The sequence below is a fragment of the Balaenoptera physalus genome (assembly GCF_965194825.1).
Source record: "Balaenoptera physalus genome assembly, chromosome: 16".
Lineage (NCBI taxonomy): Eukaryota > Metazoa > Chordata > Mammalia > Artiodactyla > Balaenopteridae > Balaenoptera > Balaenoptera physalus.
This window is the reverse complement of record NC_138898.1, coordinates 76,969,383-76,987,664: the sequence shown is the minus strand read 5'-3', so window position 1 is coordinate 76,987,664 and position 18,282 is coordinate 76,969,383. Positions and strand designations below refer to the sequence as shown.

The 18,282-nt window shown below is 54.5% G+C and overlaps 2 protein-coding genes across 7 annotated transcripts; one reads left to right on the top strand and one right to left on the bottom strand.

Moving 5' to 3' along the window:
* Window positions 1-1,548: 1,548 nt before the first annotated feature.
* RNF40 (ring finger protein 40) lies at window positions 1,549-13,673 on the bottom strand. The gene is made up of 20 exons (XM_082429489.1): window positions 13,535-13,673; window positions 13,223-13,426; window positions 12,627-12,794; window positions 12,351-12,492; window positions 11,497-11,703; window positions 10,814-10,935; window positions 10,546-10,692; window positions 10,372-10,446; window positions 9,514-9,633; window positions 9,238-9,417; window positions 8,896-9,031; window positions 7,935-8,056; window positions 7,421-7,848; window positions 7,217-7,334; window positions 6,945-7,094; window positions 6,559-6,771; window positions 6,353-6,478; window positions 4,965-5,105; window positions 4,772-4,873; window positions 1,549-2,810 (listed from the first exon to the last, which is right to left on the bottom strand). Exons 2-20 carry the CDS (start codon window positions 13,352-13,354, stop codon window positions 2,634-2,636), a joined length of 3,006 nt encoding a protein of 1,001 aa, XP_082285615.1. The 5' UTR covers window positions 13,355-13,426; window positions 13,535-13,673; the 3' UTR covers window positions 1,549-2,633.
* Window positions 13,674-13,826: 153 nt separating this feature from the next.
* Window positions 13,827-18,235, top strand: CFAP119 (cilia and flagella associated protein 119). 6 transcript variants are annotated; one of them, XM_082429549.1, is made up of 9 exons: window positions 13,827-14,322; window positions 14,655-14,686; window positions 15,269-15,334; window positions 15,507-15,676; window positions 16,219-16,289; window positions 16,474-16,590; window positions 16,672-16,741; window positions 16,820-16,909; window positions 18,012-18,235. In XM_082429549.1, exons 1-9 carry the CDS (start codon window positions 14,119-14,121, stop codon window positions 18,188-18,190), a joined length of 999 nt encoding a protein of 332 aa, XP_082285675.1. In that variant the 5' UTR covers window positions 13,827-14,118; the 3' UTR covers window positions 18,191-18,235. The 6 variants fall into 6 exon arrangements, with proteins under 6 accessions (XP_082285675.1, XP_082285677.1, XP_082285674.1 ...); XM_082429551.1 differs by lacking the exon at window positions 16,474-16,590; XM_082429548.1 differs by having other exon boundaries at window positions 16,474-16,741.
* The last annotated feature ends 47 nt before the right edge of the window (window positions 18,236-18,282 follow it).

The following is an 18,282-nucleotide window of genomic DNA, read 5'->3' as shown; positions in this document are numbered from 1 at the left end:
AGCTTTGGATTGCCCATCTCAAGGGCCCAGGGTATCACACAGCCACTGAGGTTACTGGGGGTTGTAAGGGATCAAACATCCTGAGTGGAAGGGCCTGACCAGCCCCTAAGGCAGATCCTCCCAGCACCGGGCAGGTTCATTGCAAACCAACGTTTATGGTGAGTTTACTCTGTTCTTCCTGCAGCATCAGTGCTTGCTCCTCCCACAAATTCTGGGATTTTTATTCCACTCCCTTGGTCTGGAGCTTGAGAAATTGGTTTGGTGCCGACTTTATTAAGCATGGGGACTCAGAGATTTTAGCCCTTCTGGATATGGAGACTAGCCCAGGAGAGATATTTGGGAAGGTGTTGCAGTCACTTGCATTTATTAAGGAGCCCACGTGGAGATGACTCCCGGGAAAGAGGGTAGTGCTCACAGAAGATTGGCTGACTCCGACCCGCTCCAGGGCGCAGCGCTCCTCTCAGAGCCAGGCAGCATCTCTATGATGCAATATGCTGCGTTTTTTCCCACCCTGGCCACCACTGCCAGGGGCCACGGACACTTCCTCGACGGCCCGATGCCATCTCCCGCCACGGCTCGCGCCTCGGCGAGCGCATCCTCTGCCGCCAGCCCTGCGCCGGAAGTCACTGTAGCCCGCGTCTCCGTCTCCGGTCCGACCTGGTCCAACCGCTGCGGCCCCGCCGAAACCTTGGGCGCCAGGTGCAGCCCGAAGGCGGACAAGGCTGCGAGCCCCAGCGAAGGTGCGACCTCTGATAAAGCCGCAGCGTCGCGCAAGGGCGTGACTGCTGACACGTCGGCTGCCGCTCCCGTCGCCATGGCTCCAGTTCCAGCTCCAGCTTCGGCACCAAGCCTGGTCAACACCGGCCCAAGCGCGAGCCCCAGTGCAGCCTCGGTGAAGGCTCCGGCCGCGGACCCGACAGCACACTGAACCCACAGGCGCCGCTGGACACACGGTTCCCGAGAACAAGGCCAGTGGCCAGTGCAGGTCGCAATGAAATAAGTCACCCGCTGAGGCGTCCTGGCTGTCCGTCCGACGGGGAAGGGCGGGTGAAGCCACTGGGGAGAGACGGCCCACAGACTGGGTCCAGGCCCGCCTCTGGCCAGCACAACCGGGGACCCGGCTCTCCCCTCCGAGAATCTTGCCTACAGGTGCCAATACGGAACTACATTTCCCAGGATGCACTTCGGGGCTCCCAGCATCCCTGCCGCCAATGACTGCGCGGGCTGTCGCGAGCCCGCACGGACCGGGCCGTCAGAGCTGCAAAGATCCAGGGTGTGTCAGCCTTTCCCCATGGGAACAGGAGGGGCCGGCTGGCGACAGAGTGCTGACCAAGACGCTTTCTCCCTGCAGACGGGCCCCTCCCACGGGCCCAGTCTGGGATGACGGACGACAGTATAACCAGGTGTTGGGAGTGGGCAGGAGTGGGGTCTCATCTGTGCAGGCCCTCCAGGTTCACATGCCAGCCAGGGCAGCGCCGGGAAGAAGTGTAACAGCCAAAATCCAGAACCACATTTAGGTCAGGAAGCCTGGCTACTCGGACTATAGGCTGAGGGTTGGACGTTTATTCAAAACAATTAACAGCCTATACAAGACATCTCTAGAGCAGGGGCTGTGGGTCCGAGTGGAGCCTTGCACCTCTCAGCAGCTCCACCTTCCAGGCCCCTGCATACTGCCTTCACAGCCCATAGTGTTTGCTTGGGCAGGCAGCACAGGAAGCATTGTGGGTATAGGCTCAGTCACAGGGTGTTAGATGAAGCTCTTCTACCTGGAATGATTGGAAGTTGGCCCAGCAGGCTACGTCTGTCCCTTTCCCCCTGGAAGTTCTGCCTCCACTAAAGTTAAGGCCACCAGGATGAAAGCAGGGTCAGGGCTGGGGACCCAGCAGAGCCCTGGGAAGCATCAGGTGGGTTTAAGTGGGGCCTGGGAGTGAAGTAGAGATTGGGAGGGGTCTGATTAGAATAGAAACTGATGACCTTAGTTCAGCACTCCCAAGATGAGTGCAAGGTGACTGCAGCAACCTTAGAGAGCTTCCCAGAAGAACACAGTGCCCCAACCAAGGAGGTGCTCTTAGTATAAGACCAGACCAAAGAGCCCAAGGAACTCCACAGGAGGGAAGGTCTGCCCAGGTCTGGGGAGCAGAGGGTAAAGAAACTCCCTGGGCACCACAGCCCAGTCTCAGAGCAAGGAGCTGGGATCTGACCCACCCCTGCTCCTTACTTGTGGGTGTGTAAGCAGGTAGTGAACTTCCACTTGCGTGGGAAGTCACAGCCTGGGGAATTTCCCCTCTAGGGCTGGGATGGGCCCGTGGAGTCAGCTGGAGAAGGTTTAGGGCCAGGTTCCAGGAAGTTCCGTTGAGTGCTCTGGGCCCCTCAGGCCTCTCACAGCAGACCTTTCGTGCAGGCCAAGTGCCCCCTAGGCTGTAGTTCTGACCTTGGGGAAAAGGTGAAACTGAGCTTGGTTAATCCCACTCCCACTAGCATGCACTGGGGCCCCCAAAACCAACTACATGGGGAGGGGCTGGGCCCACAGGGTCCGGAATGGAGGGTGGGGGCCACTGGGTGTGGGGTGGGGAGGGACTGGAGGCACAGCCCCCAGGGTCCATGGGTGTTCCAAAGTCCCCTGAGTTATGGGTTCAGCTGATGTAGACACGGTGGAAATCATGGGCACCAAAGGCTGCGTTGCACTTGGGGCACTTCCTCTGGCGGGCCTCATAGCGGCCCCGTACACACTCGAAGCAGAAAACGTGGAAGCACTTGGTGAGGACAGCATCCTTCTTGCGGGTGTTACAGCAGGGGCAGGTCAACCGCGCCTGGGCAGGGCAAAGGCATCAGATCAGGAACAATCCTGACAGGGCCTGGATCCCAAGCTGATAGCAAGAGGTGGTCCAGACTAAGGCCACCACAGAGCAGACTGCACCTAACTCTCACCATAGCCCTAGGAGGTAGGGATAAGCACTCTCCAGATGAGGAAACTGAGGCTCAAAAGCCCAGGTTTCAAAACTAGAAAGTAGCACAGTCTAGACTCTAACCTGGGTGGTGATGGCCAGTGGTCACATGTCCCCTCTAAAGGTCAATGACCCACAGGCTCCAACCTGAGCTCCTCTGCCCTGGGGCTTCATCTCTTGCCCCTCTGGCCTTCTCTGGCAAAACCCCAATCCTGGCTTAAGCCGACTGTCTACCTTCTCTCCACCTGCACCTGGTAAGTCACAGCTGGGCATGGCAGTGCCACTAGAAATCTGCTGTTCTCAACCCTCAACTGGGCCCATCCCTAGTGCTGCCCAGAGATCCTGCTGTGGGTCCCGGGATTCATTTCTCTCTAAGGAGGTTTTACAAATCTACTCTCCTATCTTGAAACTTCCCACCTGCCACCAGGTCTCACTTCCAACTCCAGACAGGAAATTCCCTCAACTCAGCATTCCCAACATTCATCCTCTGCCCTGCCTGAAATCCTAGCCCAGCCGCCACCTCAGTAACTCCCCACAAGCATCACCTCTTCCCTAGCTCTCAGAACCCTACCCATCAGCATGTGACAGGCTGCAAAGTCTGCTGCTTCTCCAAAAACCCTTCCCTGCTCCCTCATGGCTGCCTCGAGCTGCCTCTGCCCCTTCAAGGCCAAACTGCTTCAACAGGTTGTCTATTTACTGACTCACTCTCCACCCTTTCCTCACTCCAGTAGGTGAGGGTCCAGGTGATCTGACCTCCACCTCCACCTCTGCCCAAGAACTCCCGCCAAGACTGCCAAATCCAAGAGGCATCTCTCAACACTTGCTTCACTTGCCTTCTTGGCAGTTCTGAGCTCACCCCTGCCTCCTTGAAACTCTTCCCCAATCAATTCCCTCTAGATCGCTCTCCTTCCTCCTAAGCTACAGGCTTCTCTTCCTCTGTCCATCATTTAAGTTTCCAGGCTCCTCAGGGGGAGTGACCCCTGTTCCGTGTCATGCCACAGACCCTCCCTGGGTGACCACAGTTTTATGTGTCTTCTATCTTTGCCTCTGCTGACAATCCCCCACAAACTCCTGTCCTCCAGACCAGCCCTTTTGCTTTGAGTGCCTTCCCAGACAGCCTCCCAAGAAGTCCCACAGGCACCTCATCCTCAACATCCTTGAGATGTCGCTCTCTCCACACTGACTACAGGATACGCCAAGCAGCTCAACCTGGTTTACAAACCCTTCAGGATCTAACACTGCCCAACCCCCACCAGGCTTGTCACTCACCACAAAACCCATGTTCTGTCCTCCAACTACGACTGTCCAGCTCTGTCCTCCAGCACGCCTCTCTCAACCAAGGGCCTCCACCTCTGCCTTTCCCTCTGCTGGAACCCTTTCATCCCCATTCATCACGGCCAACCCTGACTCACTCTTCAGTTTTCCTTTGGATGATATTCCTTCCAGGAAGCCTGTTGACCACCAGGGCTGTTAAGGGGCTCCCCTGATTTCCCACAGCCCCTCTGGCCTCTGCCATCACACTGCTCATCACTCAGATGGGAGAATTCCTTGGCTGCCTCCTCCAACAGACTGTCACTTTCAAGAGATCTGAGACCAGGTCTAGTGCCTAGCCCTCTCACACCTAGCCAGGCACTCTGCCTGGCACATAGTATGTGTACCATACTTGATAGTTATCTGATTCTCCACAACGGGTTCTGCCCATGTTTTGCCATCCTACCTTATTTCTGGGTTCCCCAGACTACCCACCAGAGCTCCCACCAACCCCCCATCTAAGATTCCTAGGTCATCTAAGATTCCTGGAGCACAACCCAGCCCCAAGGCCCCACCTTGTACTCCTTGATCTCCTCCTGGAGGATTTCATCAGCATCTGCGTAAACCTCCACCTTCCTCTGCTTCTCCAGCTTGCGCCGCAGCCGTGAGATGTCCTCCTGGGGCAGGAGAGGGGCGAGGCTGAGTGCAAGGGTCCTCAATCTGAACCTCCTGCCCCCACCCCGCCCCCACACCCTGCCCGCCACACACCTGAGCCCTCTTGAGGTTGAAGCTCTCTTTCTCACGGGCAGCCCGGCTCTCTGCCAGGCAAGGCTGGATCTCTCGCAGCCGTGTCTGCACGTGCTCCAGCTGCACCTTCAGGTCCTCGGCCAGCTGAGCTGCTTCCACAGCCTGAGGTGGGTGGAACGGGGAGGAGGGGCACCGTTTGCCTGAGCCTGGGGAGTCAGGCATGTGGAGCCATGGCCCGCAGATGCTTGTGTCAACCATCCAGTGATTCCTGCTCTCGGGATAAGTCCAGTATCTTCACTGGAACTGGTTCTGGCTCCCGACCTCTGAACCCTCACCTCCTACTAGTCTACCTCATTCCCAACACTCTCAGTTCCTCACCTGCATAACGCTCTCTCCTGTCTTTGAGGCTTCACCGGGCTCCTCTCTCTGCTCCCCTGAACTCCCTCAACACACGTATTTTTTTCCTGCAACCCCCTGAGGCCTCAGCTCAAATGTCACCTCCTGAGACAGGCTGTTCTATTTTTCTTTCATCCACCTCTATTTCCTTCATAAGACATACTATGAGTTCCCTGGTGGCCTAGTAGTTAGGATTCCAGGCTTTCACTGCCATGGCCCGCAAGCTGTGCAGCGTGGCCCTCCCCCGCCAAAAAAGACATGCTATGATCTGTAATAATGTTACTTTATCTGTGGGATTATTGGCTTGCTATCTGCCCCTCAAAACTGGAAGTTCCCACTTCCAGCAGGGCGTTCTTGTTCCCGTGATCTCCCCAGCACTCAGTGCAGGTCCTGGTATGTAGCAAAGGTATGACTAATACTGCTTAAATGAATGAGCCAAATGGAGAAGGAAAAAAGTCCAGGAGGGGAAAAAAGATGAAAGTCAATGTTAAGATTTAAGCCTTTACCATAAGCTAGAGGAGTGACGTCACCAAGAGGGTGCCACAGGTCATTCCTAACTCTGTTACCCTCAGAAGAAGAACAACTACCACAAGCTAAACATTTCTTAGGTTTAATACAACTACATGACAGAGACCACTATGCCCATTTCACAGCTAACCAATGCAGTGGTCAGGACGTGGGGCTGTGGAGCCAAGGAGACCCGGGCCCAAATTCCAGTTCCACTCTTGGGCAAGTCAACTACCTCCCTGAGCCTCAGTCTTCTCACTTATGAAAGGTAACAACGAAAACTGTTGTAGGATTATTTTCAGACTGAAATGTGACCAAGCATGGAAAGTCCTCCAGCACACAGTCTGGAACACAGTAAGTGTCTGAGACATGAGCTGGGCTGTGAGATGAAGCAGAGCCAGACTTTGGCCCAGGTCATCTGCTTCAAGTTCTCTAGGCAGAGTCACAAAGTGAGGCTGTGAGCCAGCATCCCAGGTTACTGTCCCCTCCCATAGGTCTGGCCTCACCTTCCTCTTGTTGAGCTCCAGGGCCTGGCTGCGCAGTGTCAGCTCCTTCTCCACACCCCCGAGGCTGCCCTGCAAGGCCCGCTCTTTTTCCTCCAGCTTCTGCACGGTCAGCAGCTGGGCATCCACCTGAGGACAGGGGTGGGGACTCAGTGCTAGGGAGCCCCTGCCTCTCCAGCTCCACCCTAACAAGCCCAGGACAGCCATACCTGGGACTTGAGGCCAAGAACCTGCTCGCCCAGCTCATCCTTCTCCTCCCGCAGTAGCTTATGAATCTGGTTGGCCTTGATCCGCTCTGACATCAGCTTAAAGTTGGCATCGTCCTTTTCCCGCAACTGCTGTAGCAGCCGCCCATTCTGCTCCTGCATGTCCTCAAAAGCCTGGCCTGTCACATCCATCTCTGAGAGCAGAGCCTCCTCCTCCTGCAGCAAGTGGGCAGGGACAAGACGGAATGTAGTAGATGGACGACAGTGGGGAAACCACAGGAAAACGTGGCTGAGCAAAGAACCACAGAATGGACCCAGGCCATGTGCTAGAACAGGAGGTTAAGGGAATTTCAACATTCAGAAGCAAGGGGACCAGAACGGGGTTGCACCTGCTTGGTGGCACCCAACTTGCGTTGCAGGTGTTCTATCTGCTCCTCTGCCTGACGAATGCGCCGCAGGGCATCCTCATCCGCGATCTTCTTGCTCTCCCTCCGATCCCTCTCCTCTAATTCCCGGATACGGCTCCGTAGCTCATCGACCTATAACCACCAGAAGGAGGGAGCTCTCTTGTCACTGCTTCCTGCTGACCTAGGGCTCTGCTCTGGTTACAACCCCCCTGGGCAGCCTCTCTGCACACCCCATAGGCCCTACCTGCCCTCACCTCAGCCTTTGCCTTGCGTTCCGCTGCCATGAGCTGCACCTTATCCCGCTGCTCCTTGGGTGCAGACTTATACATGTCCAGCAGCAGTTTCATCTCCTTCTGACTTTCCTGGGCCTTCCTGGGGGAGGCACAGGAGGAAGGCTTGGTGAGTAGGGTTGGAGGCCACTTGGCAGGGGTGGGAAGGAGAAAGGAACAGGGCCTCACTTGAGCTCTGCTCGTAGACCTTTGAGGAGCTCTGACTCCTTCCTCTTGGCCTCCTCCACCTTGACTTTCTCCCGATCAGTCCTTGAGAGAGCTGAGGCTACAGATGGGGGTCCCAGCCCAGGCCCTTCCCGCTCCCGAAGCTCCCGCTTGGGTTTGGCCTCAGGTTCTCGGCCCCGGGAGGAGGGGCCCTGGGCCCCGGGGGTCAGGGCCTGGGCCTCTTCCTCAGAAGGGACCAGGTCTTCCTTCTTCACCAAGGAGGTAGTAATGGCAGCGCCAGGCATTGAAGCCATCTCCTTTCTGGCGTCAGGGGCACCAACAGGGCCTGGCCCACCCTCTTCTTTCCCTGCAGCTGGGGCACTCAGGCCAGAGTCCTCTGGGTGGCCCAGGGTGGGGATGGAGTGGGTAGAGCCACTGGCCTGGGCCCGGAGCTGCAAAGCAGAGACAGAACAGGGCTGAGGTGAGACGTGCTCACTGGGGTCTAGCCGCAGCTTTCCCCAGGCAGCCCCCTCCTCACCTTGGCAATCTCAGCCTGCACTTCCCGCAGCTTCCGCTTGTATCGCTGAGCGTCCCCCTTTAGCTGGTGGTTGTGGTTTTGGAGGCTGCTGATCAGGTGGCGCATCTCCCGGTTGATGGGCCCTGGAAGAGGACAGGAAACCAAGGCTGGACTGGTCCCTGGGTTAGGGGCCCAGCCCCTCAGCGGGGGAAGAGGCAGTACCAGAGCCATCACTCTCATTACAAAGAAGATAACAACTGAAGCCTTATGTAGAGTGTGTGATCTCATCAAATAAACGAAGAGAATTCACCTGAACATAACTTGACACTGCCTATGTGTGTTACTTCTGCTAATACAGATTTTTTAAATATTTCTAAATTTCCTCTCGAAGGAACACATAACTAACTGTAAATTCACAGAAGTAAGTTAGTCCACTTCTTTTAACTTTTTAAACAAATATCATCTTCTTAGTTACATTTCCCTGGCATTTCTCATAATACTTCCTGTCTTCCCTCCCTGCTTTATTTTTCTTGGTATGTTTGTCACAACCTAATACACACGTTAATTTTTTCCTCCTTTGTTGTCTGTCTTCCCTCACTATAACACTGCTCCACAACAGGGATTAGTCGTGTTTTGTTCACTGGTATCATCCCAAAGCCTAGAACTGAGCCTGGATCATAGAAAATGTTCAATAAATCTGTGAAAAATGAATTAGTATCTCAGAGAGGCACCATAAGGCCAGAGAAGCATGGATGAGGGTGACAGCTCCCATTCTGGCTGAGTCTGCTCCATGAGCCACCTCATCTGGCTGTAAGCCTCACTGCGCCTTTGAGCCAGGTGGTGTGGTCCCCATTTTCCACAGAGAGACGAGGCTCTGAGAGAAGAAAGGACTTAACCTCCTACATCTGGATAAGCATCTGGCCACACCAGGGGCCAGCAATCCCAGATAAGGCCCCACCTCAACCCTGTCCTCACCACATACCCGCCTGCTCGTTGGCCGCCAGGTTCTGTTCAAACTCGATGCGCAGCATCTCGTACTCCTTGCGTACCTGGGCCAGCGTATCCTCCAGCTGGATAACCTCTGTGCGCAGCTTCTTCTGCAGCCCCAGCTCATCACTCTGTGGGTTGAGGCATTAAGGACCCACACAACCCCTTAGCTACCGGCAAGCCCCCCCCACCTCAGGCCTCAGCAGCTCAGGAAGAATTTACTCCCAAGGGACCTCTGGCAGGCACATAGGGCCTCTGACACCCTTGACCCAGGAACAACCTGACCCTAAGGGTCTGGTCTTTACCCCTGTCCCCGGCCCCTGTTCCAAGGGCATACCTCCATGTGCTCAATGTGCCTCAGGTGGGAATTCTTGGTGGCCAGCAGCAGCCCACGGGCCTCGTCCAGCTGGGTCTTCACTTGCAGAGACTCATTGTAGAGCAGTGAGAACTGCGCCTGCAGCATTCGGTATTCCCCTGTCTCCCGTACCACCTCCTCAGGAAGGCTCCGCAGGGCTACCTAGGGGTAGGGATGTCCAATGGCAATCAGCAAAAGGTTTCAGAGCCAGCTCCTACCGTGTAGGCTCAGGCCCTCCCAGCCCCAAACACAGCTCACCTTGAGGCGCTCATTGGTCCGCACAGCCCCCTGAAGTTCGGCCTGCAGCTTCTCCAGCTCTGCCATGCGGCTATTGGCCAATTCCTGGTTTTCCTCCAACTCCGCATTCAGCATCTCAAACTGTGGAGTGGGAAGGGCCAGGCCAGGATGCATGCTTCCCTCATAGCCCCACCATATGCCCTACCCAAGCTCCCCTCTGCAGAGCAGTGATGTATTCTGAAGGCCCAGGGACAAGCCGGACCCAGGCACTTTCCTAAGGGCTCCCAGGCAAGTAGGAGAAAACTCAGTACTGTCTGATCAGTGCTGGGAAGCAAGGCTTGTAACTGACAGCGGGTCAGGGAAGCCTTCCTGGAAGACCTGAAGAGCAAGCTGAGCAAGGGGAGACAGGGCCCAGTGACCCTGCAGCACCAAAAAAGTGTGCAACGACCAAGAATTGAGAGAGCAAAAGCAGGACAAGGAATGAGACAGCGGCAGCAAGGCCCTTTCTCAGCTACACAACTGAGAATGCCAGTTGACTCCAACATACCCCAACATCTCTTTTCTAAGTGGTACTTTTAACCAGCTAATGTACGACCTTACCTAATTGTCAGTTACCCAAACTAGAACTTAAGCTCCATGAAAGGTTTAATTCCTGTTTCGTTCTCCAAAATGCCTGCTTCCTATACAGTACCTGGCACTTAGTGTTCAGCAATTATTTACTGAATACACATATGAAAGAATGAAATAAAGAGCACTGTGAGTAATGGGGAAAGACCTCCGAGACCACAGTTGGACGTCTGTCCTTAATTCTGAGGGGACGTTCAAGGGTAGGGTAGAGAAAAGGTTGTGGGAGGGATTAGGAAGAATGCTGCTGCTCACCTTCTGCATGCTGAGTGTGATCTGGCCCCCATGAAAGCCTGAGGAGCTCCCAGATACATAGTAGCCAGAGTTGAGCTGTGGAGAGAAGACAGAGGAACAGACGGGTGTGGAGGAGAGAAGCGAGGGCCCCAAGTACCCTGCTCTGGCTCCATCTGACCCAGTGTCTGACCCTACCTGCTCCAAGGCCTCCGCTAGGTGCTTATTGAGCTTTTGCTCACGCTTCCGCAACTTCTCAATGTCCCACTGCAGGTCTTCTACTGTCGTCTCCATCTCCAGCACTTTGGTCTCTGCAGATGTCACTTTATCCTGGAGCTCAGAGTACTGGGGACAAGGAAGGGGGTAGGTGCTTAGATAAGAGACCTGGCTCCCTGAGATCCTCGGGTGCCCATCTAATCCAAACCCTGCCCTGGTTCTAATCCCACCCTAAAAGCCCAACTCCCACCTCCAACGAGATGCGGTGGTGCTTCTCCTGTAGCTGGGTGGCCAAGTCCTGTAGTCGTCGGTTCTCACGGCCCAGCTCCCGGGTGCGTGCCCGAGCCGCCTCACTGGGGGGCTCACTGTCCCCTGGGAAGGCAGGGCTCGGGTAAGAGCCAAGTCCAGGGCAATGGGTCAAAGTACTAACTCATTCTGGAGTCTGCTATGTGCCCAGTGTGATCCACCAGCTGTCTTGCCATTTTCTCATGACAAAGCCAGGAGTCTTTGTCCCCACTGCACAAAGGAGGAAACCAGCTCAGAGAGAAGAGCCATCTGCTCAGAACGCCCAGGCTGGACTCATAGAACTAAGGCTGGGAGAAGTCAGTCTGCCTGCAAAGCCTGGGCACTTGCTGCTATGCCTCGTGGATCAGCAACTGCCGCCAAGATTTGTGTACAATGCTCCCAAGAGGTCTCCAGCCACAAGGGGGAGGCTCCCCCAGCACCAACAACTCCTCCCACCCATCTCTCTAGAGCTCAACTCCAGGAATCAAAGCGAGAGCCACCATCAAGCCTAATCCTTCCCCTGAAAACATGGCTGATTTATTCCTTGCGGAACTGTGGCTGCCTCTGGGCCAGAAGCACTGAGGAGGGGATACCATAAAGATGCAAATGGAGTTGGACACCTCTGGGGTTGGGGCACAAAGAACTAACCTCGGCTGTATACTCGCTGACAGAGTTCCTCCACCTGGCGCTGTAGGCGGTCGGAGGCCTCCACGACACGGGACACAGCTGCCTTGGAGAATTCCATGCGGCCCTGCAGCTGCAGCTCCACCTCCTCACTACTGCTCGCACCCAGGGCCACCACAAAAGCCAAGGCTGGCTCACTGAGAGGTGGCCGCAGCTGCATTGGCAGGGGCTCTGGGAGGGACGGACAGACCCTCATGAGGATAATGGTAACAGTTACCACCACTCTGTACCAAGTTTCAGATTGCCTCCTTCAACTCTCTATGACTCACTGAGTCAACATAACCAACACCTGTAATACTATGTTATCCCCGTCTTAAAAGGTAAATAACTACAGTTCAGTGAGGTAATTTCCTCAAAGCCAGAGAGCTACCAAATCACTTCCTCAGGGAAGGTCTTCTCTGCCTTCCCAAGCTAAACTATGTGCACACACACTAATTCCCATTCAGAGACCCCTATACTTTTTTCTTTTGGTTTATAATCACTTTCTCCCTAATGGTTGGGGCAGTAAGTATTTCTTTTTTATTTTGTTTGTCTCCTCCAAAGCTACAACAACGTCAACTACACAGTCAACGTTTAATACTTTTTTGAACTGAGTATCAAAACATGAATTGCACTCTTAACCATGTCACTCAGATTCCAAAACGTGTTCTTACCCACTGCCCTTTGCTGCCCAGATATGAAATCAATTTGTGTGTGTGTGTGTGTGTGTGTGTGTGTGTAGGCAGAGAATTCAGTAGCCTATTGTCAAAGTCCCATCCTCTCCAGGACCTTCCCCAGAACTTAATTAAGCTTCCCAGATCCCAGGGCTCTGGCCCTACCCCTCAGCTCCGATGTCCCTGGCTCTGTGAGAGGGGTCTCATCACGTGTTGGCCCCTCCTGGGTCCCAGGCGCCTCTGTCCCTGAAGACAGGTCCCCCTGGTTCTCATGGTGTCGGAGAAGGGCTTCCACAGTTTCATCCAGCTGAAGGGAGAAAGCACCAAAAATGTTATGAATCCCTCAGGTGCTTCCCAGCATGATACTCCTTTCCTAGCAGAGGAGTCTGAGGATTGGCAGCTGGATCAAGGCCAGGTCTTGGAAAGTAGAAGGGCATCCACCTGGGCCCAGTAGCGATTGACAATGAGGAGTGTGGCATCATCTGTGGCCTGCCGCTTCTCCAACTTCTCAATTCGTTCTCGGAGTTCATCTTCACAAGCCTGTCTCTGTTCCAACCGCTCTGCCAGTTTCTTATTCTTGAACTGCAAAACCTTCAAGTCCATCTCCTCCTACCAAGGAAACAAAGGGGCCGAGGAGATGGTCAAGCAGGGACCAAGAACCCAATCACAGCAAGAGACAAAGAAAAGCAAAATGGAATGGGTGGGAGAGGGGAGTATCCCCAGACTAACTGCTAACAGGATTTAAAGAGGCTCAGACACCCACAGAGAAAGCGTCTCGGTTGTGAGGAGGGTCACGTTCTGCTTCTGCCTCTTCCTAACTCTGAAGTCTTTGACAAGTCACACGCCCTCTGGGAACCTGTTTTCCTATCTGTAAAGGGAAGGCAGACGTCGTGTCCTCGGTTTCTTTCAACAGAGTGTTCTGAAAAGTGGATCTTGCTAAACCTGGGGAACTGGGAGTAAGGTTCTGGACGACGTGGACGGAGAACAGAGATGGGAGTTCTGGCAAGTTGTGAGGCCTGAAACAGGAGCCCACGAACCGTGGAAGAGATGCCCCCAAGACGAATGGGCTCTATAAGCGTGGTTGTGGTCTTCTCCTCGCGACTCAGCTTCTTCTCTGGGGGCCCCGAGCCCCCATCGCCGGCGGCGCGTTTGTTGCCAGGCCCAGACATGGCCGCGGCGACGAGGAGCGGCGCAGGCTCTCCCGAGGCACGTCAGGCAGGCGAAGGCGACGCTTCCGTCACCTGCAGAAGACAGAGAGCAGAGATGTGGAAGCGGCCGAAGCTCCGCGGCCCCGAGCCTCCCCCGCACCCACCCTCTGGACCCCGCCCCGCCAGCCCCGGGCCCCTCACCGGCAGCAGAATCAGCCCAGCACCGCCATCTTGGACTCCCCTGGACGTCACTAGCCTCCCCAGCACAGAGCGCAGGCGCCACAGGCAGTACCGGATGTGGCGAAATCTTCTCCACTTCCTGTTTCTATTGGTCGCGCTTTGTCCCGCCTTTCGGGTCCCGTTTGGTGTCTTTCTGAACACCGCCTCTTTCTCTCAGTGATTGGCCAGTAGACAGTTCCTATGGTAACCGACAACACACTTCTACTCTCCAGTCCTAATGACATCGCCTGCCTCAGAATAGCAACTTTGAAGCGAGGGCACGGGGGCGGGCCTTGCAGCTTATTACGCACGCGCATTCCCTTCTCACTGATTGGCGAGCGCCGTACGCTTTCTCCCTTGCTCCAAGAACCCCCTTAGCAACGGTCACTGTTGAGACGGAGGAAGACGCCCCCAGCGGATTGGCTGCACCGGGCCTCTCTGCAGCGTAGATTGGCTGAAGTGTCGATAGAGGGCCAGGCCTTGGCAGCCGCTGCCGAAGAACCGGCTGTCCCAGAACCGAGGCAGGACAGAACCTGTGGTGCCCCGCGGCACAGAGGAGCGACAAGATGATCCGCCGGAAGTCCAGCCAATTCCAGGGACTGAAAATGCAGTCGGAGCTTGAACAGCACTACGAACTGCGGAGAGAACCCAAGAAAGACCTCAGATCATTGGATGAATCGGCCACGCGGATGGGAACAGGTGTGCATACCGAGTCGGGGACCGTGGCTTCGGTGAATGCGGATGAAGATCCTGCAGCCAACTTGTTCCCGGTGAGGACTGGACAGAGTGGTCCACTCATGAATGTTTATAAAAGGGTTCCCCAGCAGGGCGCCACCCGTCGTTATGCTTTCTAACGTTCAAGACGTTTCCCGGGCTGCCTTGGTGAAGAGACAGGGGTGTGTGACTCCCCCTGTTAATATGTTCATGAATAGTACTTAGGGGTCGCTGAAGCCTAGCCCGCCAGCATTGCTCGTAGCTTAGTCTTTAAGATGAGAAGGCAAGTTAGCGCGTTCTTAGGCCCGCTAGAGATTCGCAACGGCTCAAGAACTAGGGGCCATGAACAACACAGCTCTGCCTTTCCCAATCCGCTTTCTCTCTGCAGCCGCCACTGCCCCAGCCCCGGATCTGCATATGGTGAGTGTGAAGAGCTTTGGGGGAAAGTTACCCTTCACACTTGTATTATTCCTTTAGGGCTTCCCCACAATCCTGTCAACAGCGACGGTATCCTCAGTTTACAGATGAGGAGACTGAGGCCCAGAGATGCAATTACCCGAGATGACTAAGTCAGGTCTCCTGCTGCCCCAGTCCAAAGAGAGTGTGAGAAGAGGGGAGCCAAAGACTGAGAATGTAAATGTAGTATCAACGCCTCTATGGAGCATTGTACAAATGGGGACACTGAGGTTCACAGAGGGAGACTTGACCAGTTATACAGTAAGGGAGTGGCAGAGACCAGAACTCAAGTTTCCTAACCCTACGCTTTAGAAATGAAGAGGATCATAAGAGTTCATTTTGGCCATACCCTCTATTTACAGATGGAGAAAGTGAGGCCCAGAGAGGGAAGTGACCTGCCTAAGGTTACACAGCAATTTAGTGGAAGGGCCAAACCTCTAACTCAGGTCTCTTGGTTCCCAGTCCAATGCTCTAGCCATCATAGCCCTGTCATGAGATTAATGCATAATGGCCACCAACACCTTTTCCCCTCTTTTCCTATGACAGGAAGTACCTGGACATCCATTCCATGCACAGGCTGGAGAAGACAGCCAACGTTGAGGAGATGAGGGAGTATGCAGGGGGAGCAGGGAGGGGAATAAGCGCTAGCTCTTGGGGAAGGCTTGGGGGTGGGTGGGCTGGGAAGGCATGAGGAATGCCTGGTTCCAAAGCCTGTTGTACACTAGTGTGGGGCGGTGAAGGGAGGCTCCGGTTGTCACTCATTCCTTCCTCTCTCCCTTCCAAGGGTGCTGGCCGAGCTGTTGGGGCTAGGCTCTCCTGCGCAGAGCCTTCGGGACGCCATCACCCTGGACCTCTTCTCCCATGCACTCATCTTCTGCCGCCAACAAGGCTTCTCCCTGGAGCAGACATCAACGGCTTGTGCCCTGCTCCAAGATCTTCACAAGGCCTGTATTGGTAAGAGGAGGCCCCCGAAGGCTTTGAGTCCAGGGGAGAGGAGAAGGCTGGCACAAGTGACCAGGGGAAGTAAAAGCAGGATTAGCACCTGAAATCTTTGTTCCGTCATCACTAGCAGCAGTATCACACCCAAGTTATTTCACCTTTGAAATCCTCTATTTCCTTATCTATAATAAGGCTACAGCACTAACATTAGGAAACTGTTCTGAGAAATATTATATATAATATATGTAGATATATGCACAGTGCTCAATAAAACAGCTCTTGCTTTACTCCTGGAACTAATTTTCTACAGAATGTTTAACGAGGGCTAAACTATGTATTTCTTGGTTTACTGTCCGTCACTTCCACTAGAATATACGCTTCTTAAGGGCAGGAACTTGTCTGGTTTGGTGCCCAGAACAGTGCATAGTGGGTACTCAATATTTGTTGCCTATATCTTTCTACTTCTAAAGCTCATGCTCAATAAGTAGCTGTTGAGTGACTAAAATGAATGATTATCAGGGAGGGTACTCACTGTCACATCTTGCCTTCCCTCCCAGCAACCCCCTTGGGCAACGTGGAGGAATGTTACCGCTACTTCACCAGTGTTCTTTTTTGCCATGGAATCAGGGTCAGTTTCACTCTCCCCCCAGATAAGGTCTAGCCCAGCCTCCCACCCTGTCTTACACACATGACCCTCATCTTCCTCTGAAGGCCACAGTGGGCTCTTCCTGCTCCTGGACTGCTGGGCACTTGGAGAAAAGGTGAGGGCTTCAGGAGGTGGTCAGTCCTCTAACTCCCAATCATCCCAACAGCGGCCCCCTTTCAGTATCAACCTCTTTAAGGAGGAACAGCTGCTGGCCCTGGCAGATTATGTGGTCAACACCTACTTCCGCCACTTCAAGCTCTACAAATACGTCTTCACACCCCAGGTACTGGGCCATGGACTACAAGAGGCCACCCCTCATCTCCCCCCTTTCCCTCAGTGCAGACGTCTTCCTCCCTCTTCCCAGGTGCGGCTGGATCTATCTTTGACTTACGTGGGGCTACAGGCACCCAAGCTCTGGCCAAAGGATGAGACGGGTAAGGGAGAATGCCGGGGCGAGGGCTGGACTGCGCTGGGGCTGGGGCTGAAGCCTCCTCCTGCCTTCTGGCTTGCAGAGAAAGAAGAGGGCGAAGAGGTGGAGGAGCAGGCAGTCACCCCAGAGGAGGAGGAGCCGGAAACAGTGGTCCAGCCAGAGCCAGAGCCAAGTGAGGACCTGGAGGGGTTAGGGTTCCCTGTGACTTTGGGCAAGTGTGAAATGAAGGGTTTAGACCATATCAGGACTTCAGACTTTTTGTTTTAGTCATGGTGTCCTTTCTCCAAATGATTCCTTATGCAGAAGTCCAAGATGGCAAACAGATAAAAGCACAGCTGCTGGGGGTGAGGCAGGAATCCCAGAAAAGGATTATAAAACCAATGACAATAGGGCTTCCCTGGTGGCGCAGTGGTTAAGAATCCACCTGCCAATGCAAGGGACACGGGTTCAAGCCCTGGTCCGGGAAGATCCCACATGCAGTGGAGCAACTAAGCCCGTGTGCCACAACTACTGAGCCTGCGCTCTAGAGCCTGTGAGCCACAACTACTGAAGCCCGCGTGCCTAGAGCCTGTGCTCCACAACAAGAGAAGCCACCACAATGAGAAGCCTGCACACCACAAGGAAGAGTGGCCCCCGCTCGCCACAACTAGAGAAAGCCCACGCACGGCAACAGAGACCCAACACAGCCAAAAATAAATAAATAAATAAATAAAAATTAGAAAAAAAGCCAACCCAATGACAATAGCCAGCACACATTTGACAACACTATGTGCCAGGCAGGCCCCATTTTAAGCATATATATATATACTTTTTTTTTTTTTTGCCTGTGCCATGTGGCTTGCAGGATCTTAGCTCCCCGACCAGGAATCGAACCCATGCCCCCTGCAGTGGAATTGTGGAGTTGTAACCACTGGACCGCCAGGGAATTCCCACATTTTACATATATTAACCCATTTAATCCTCTCTCAATCCTAGTTGCTAGGTGCTATCACTATCTGCATTTTACACAGAGGAAACTGAGGCATGGATAGGTTAAGTCACCTGCCTAAGGTCACAAGGCTACTAAGTAGCAATCCAGAAAATGCAGCAGCATAGCTACTCTGCCCATCTTTCTCTCACAGAAGGGCTGGCTGACATTTCCTGAATTGAAGCAACACTGCCACTAGTGTAGCTCCCAGGGGCACCCTGGAAGGTTGTGTTTGCCTGGCTAGGGGCAATCCCTCAGCCCCAGACGGCATCTCTTCTGACCCGTCCCTTCTTCCCTGCCCCTGCAGGCCAGGTCTCCGTCCTCCGGGCCTACATCAAGACCCAGATGAACAAGGAACTGGAGCAGCTCCAACAACTGGTGGAGGAACGGCTCAAGGCCAGTGAGGAAAGGCTCGGCAGCAAGCTGACCGCACTCGAGCGGCCCCTCCAGCTACCTCCAGGCAAAGGCAAGAACAAGACCAAGTGACCCCCAGTGTCTTCCCCAATAAAGGCCTGGACCAAAGTGGCCCTACCCCGCCCCCCTCCTGAGCACCTTCTGGGCTTCCCTGCCGAAGCCAG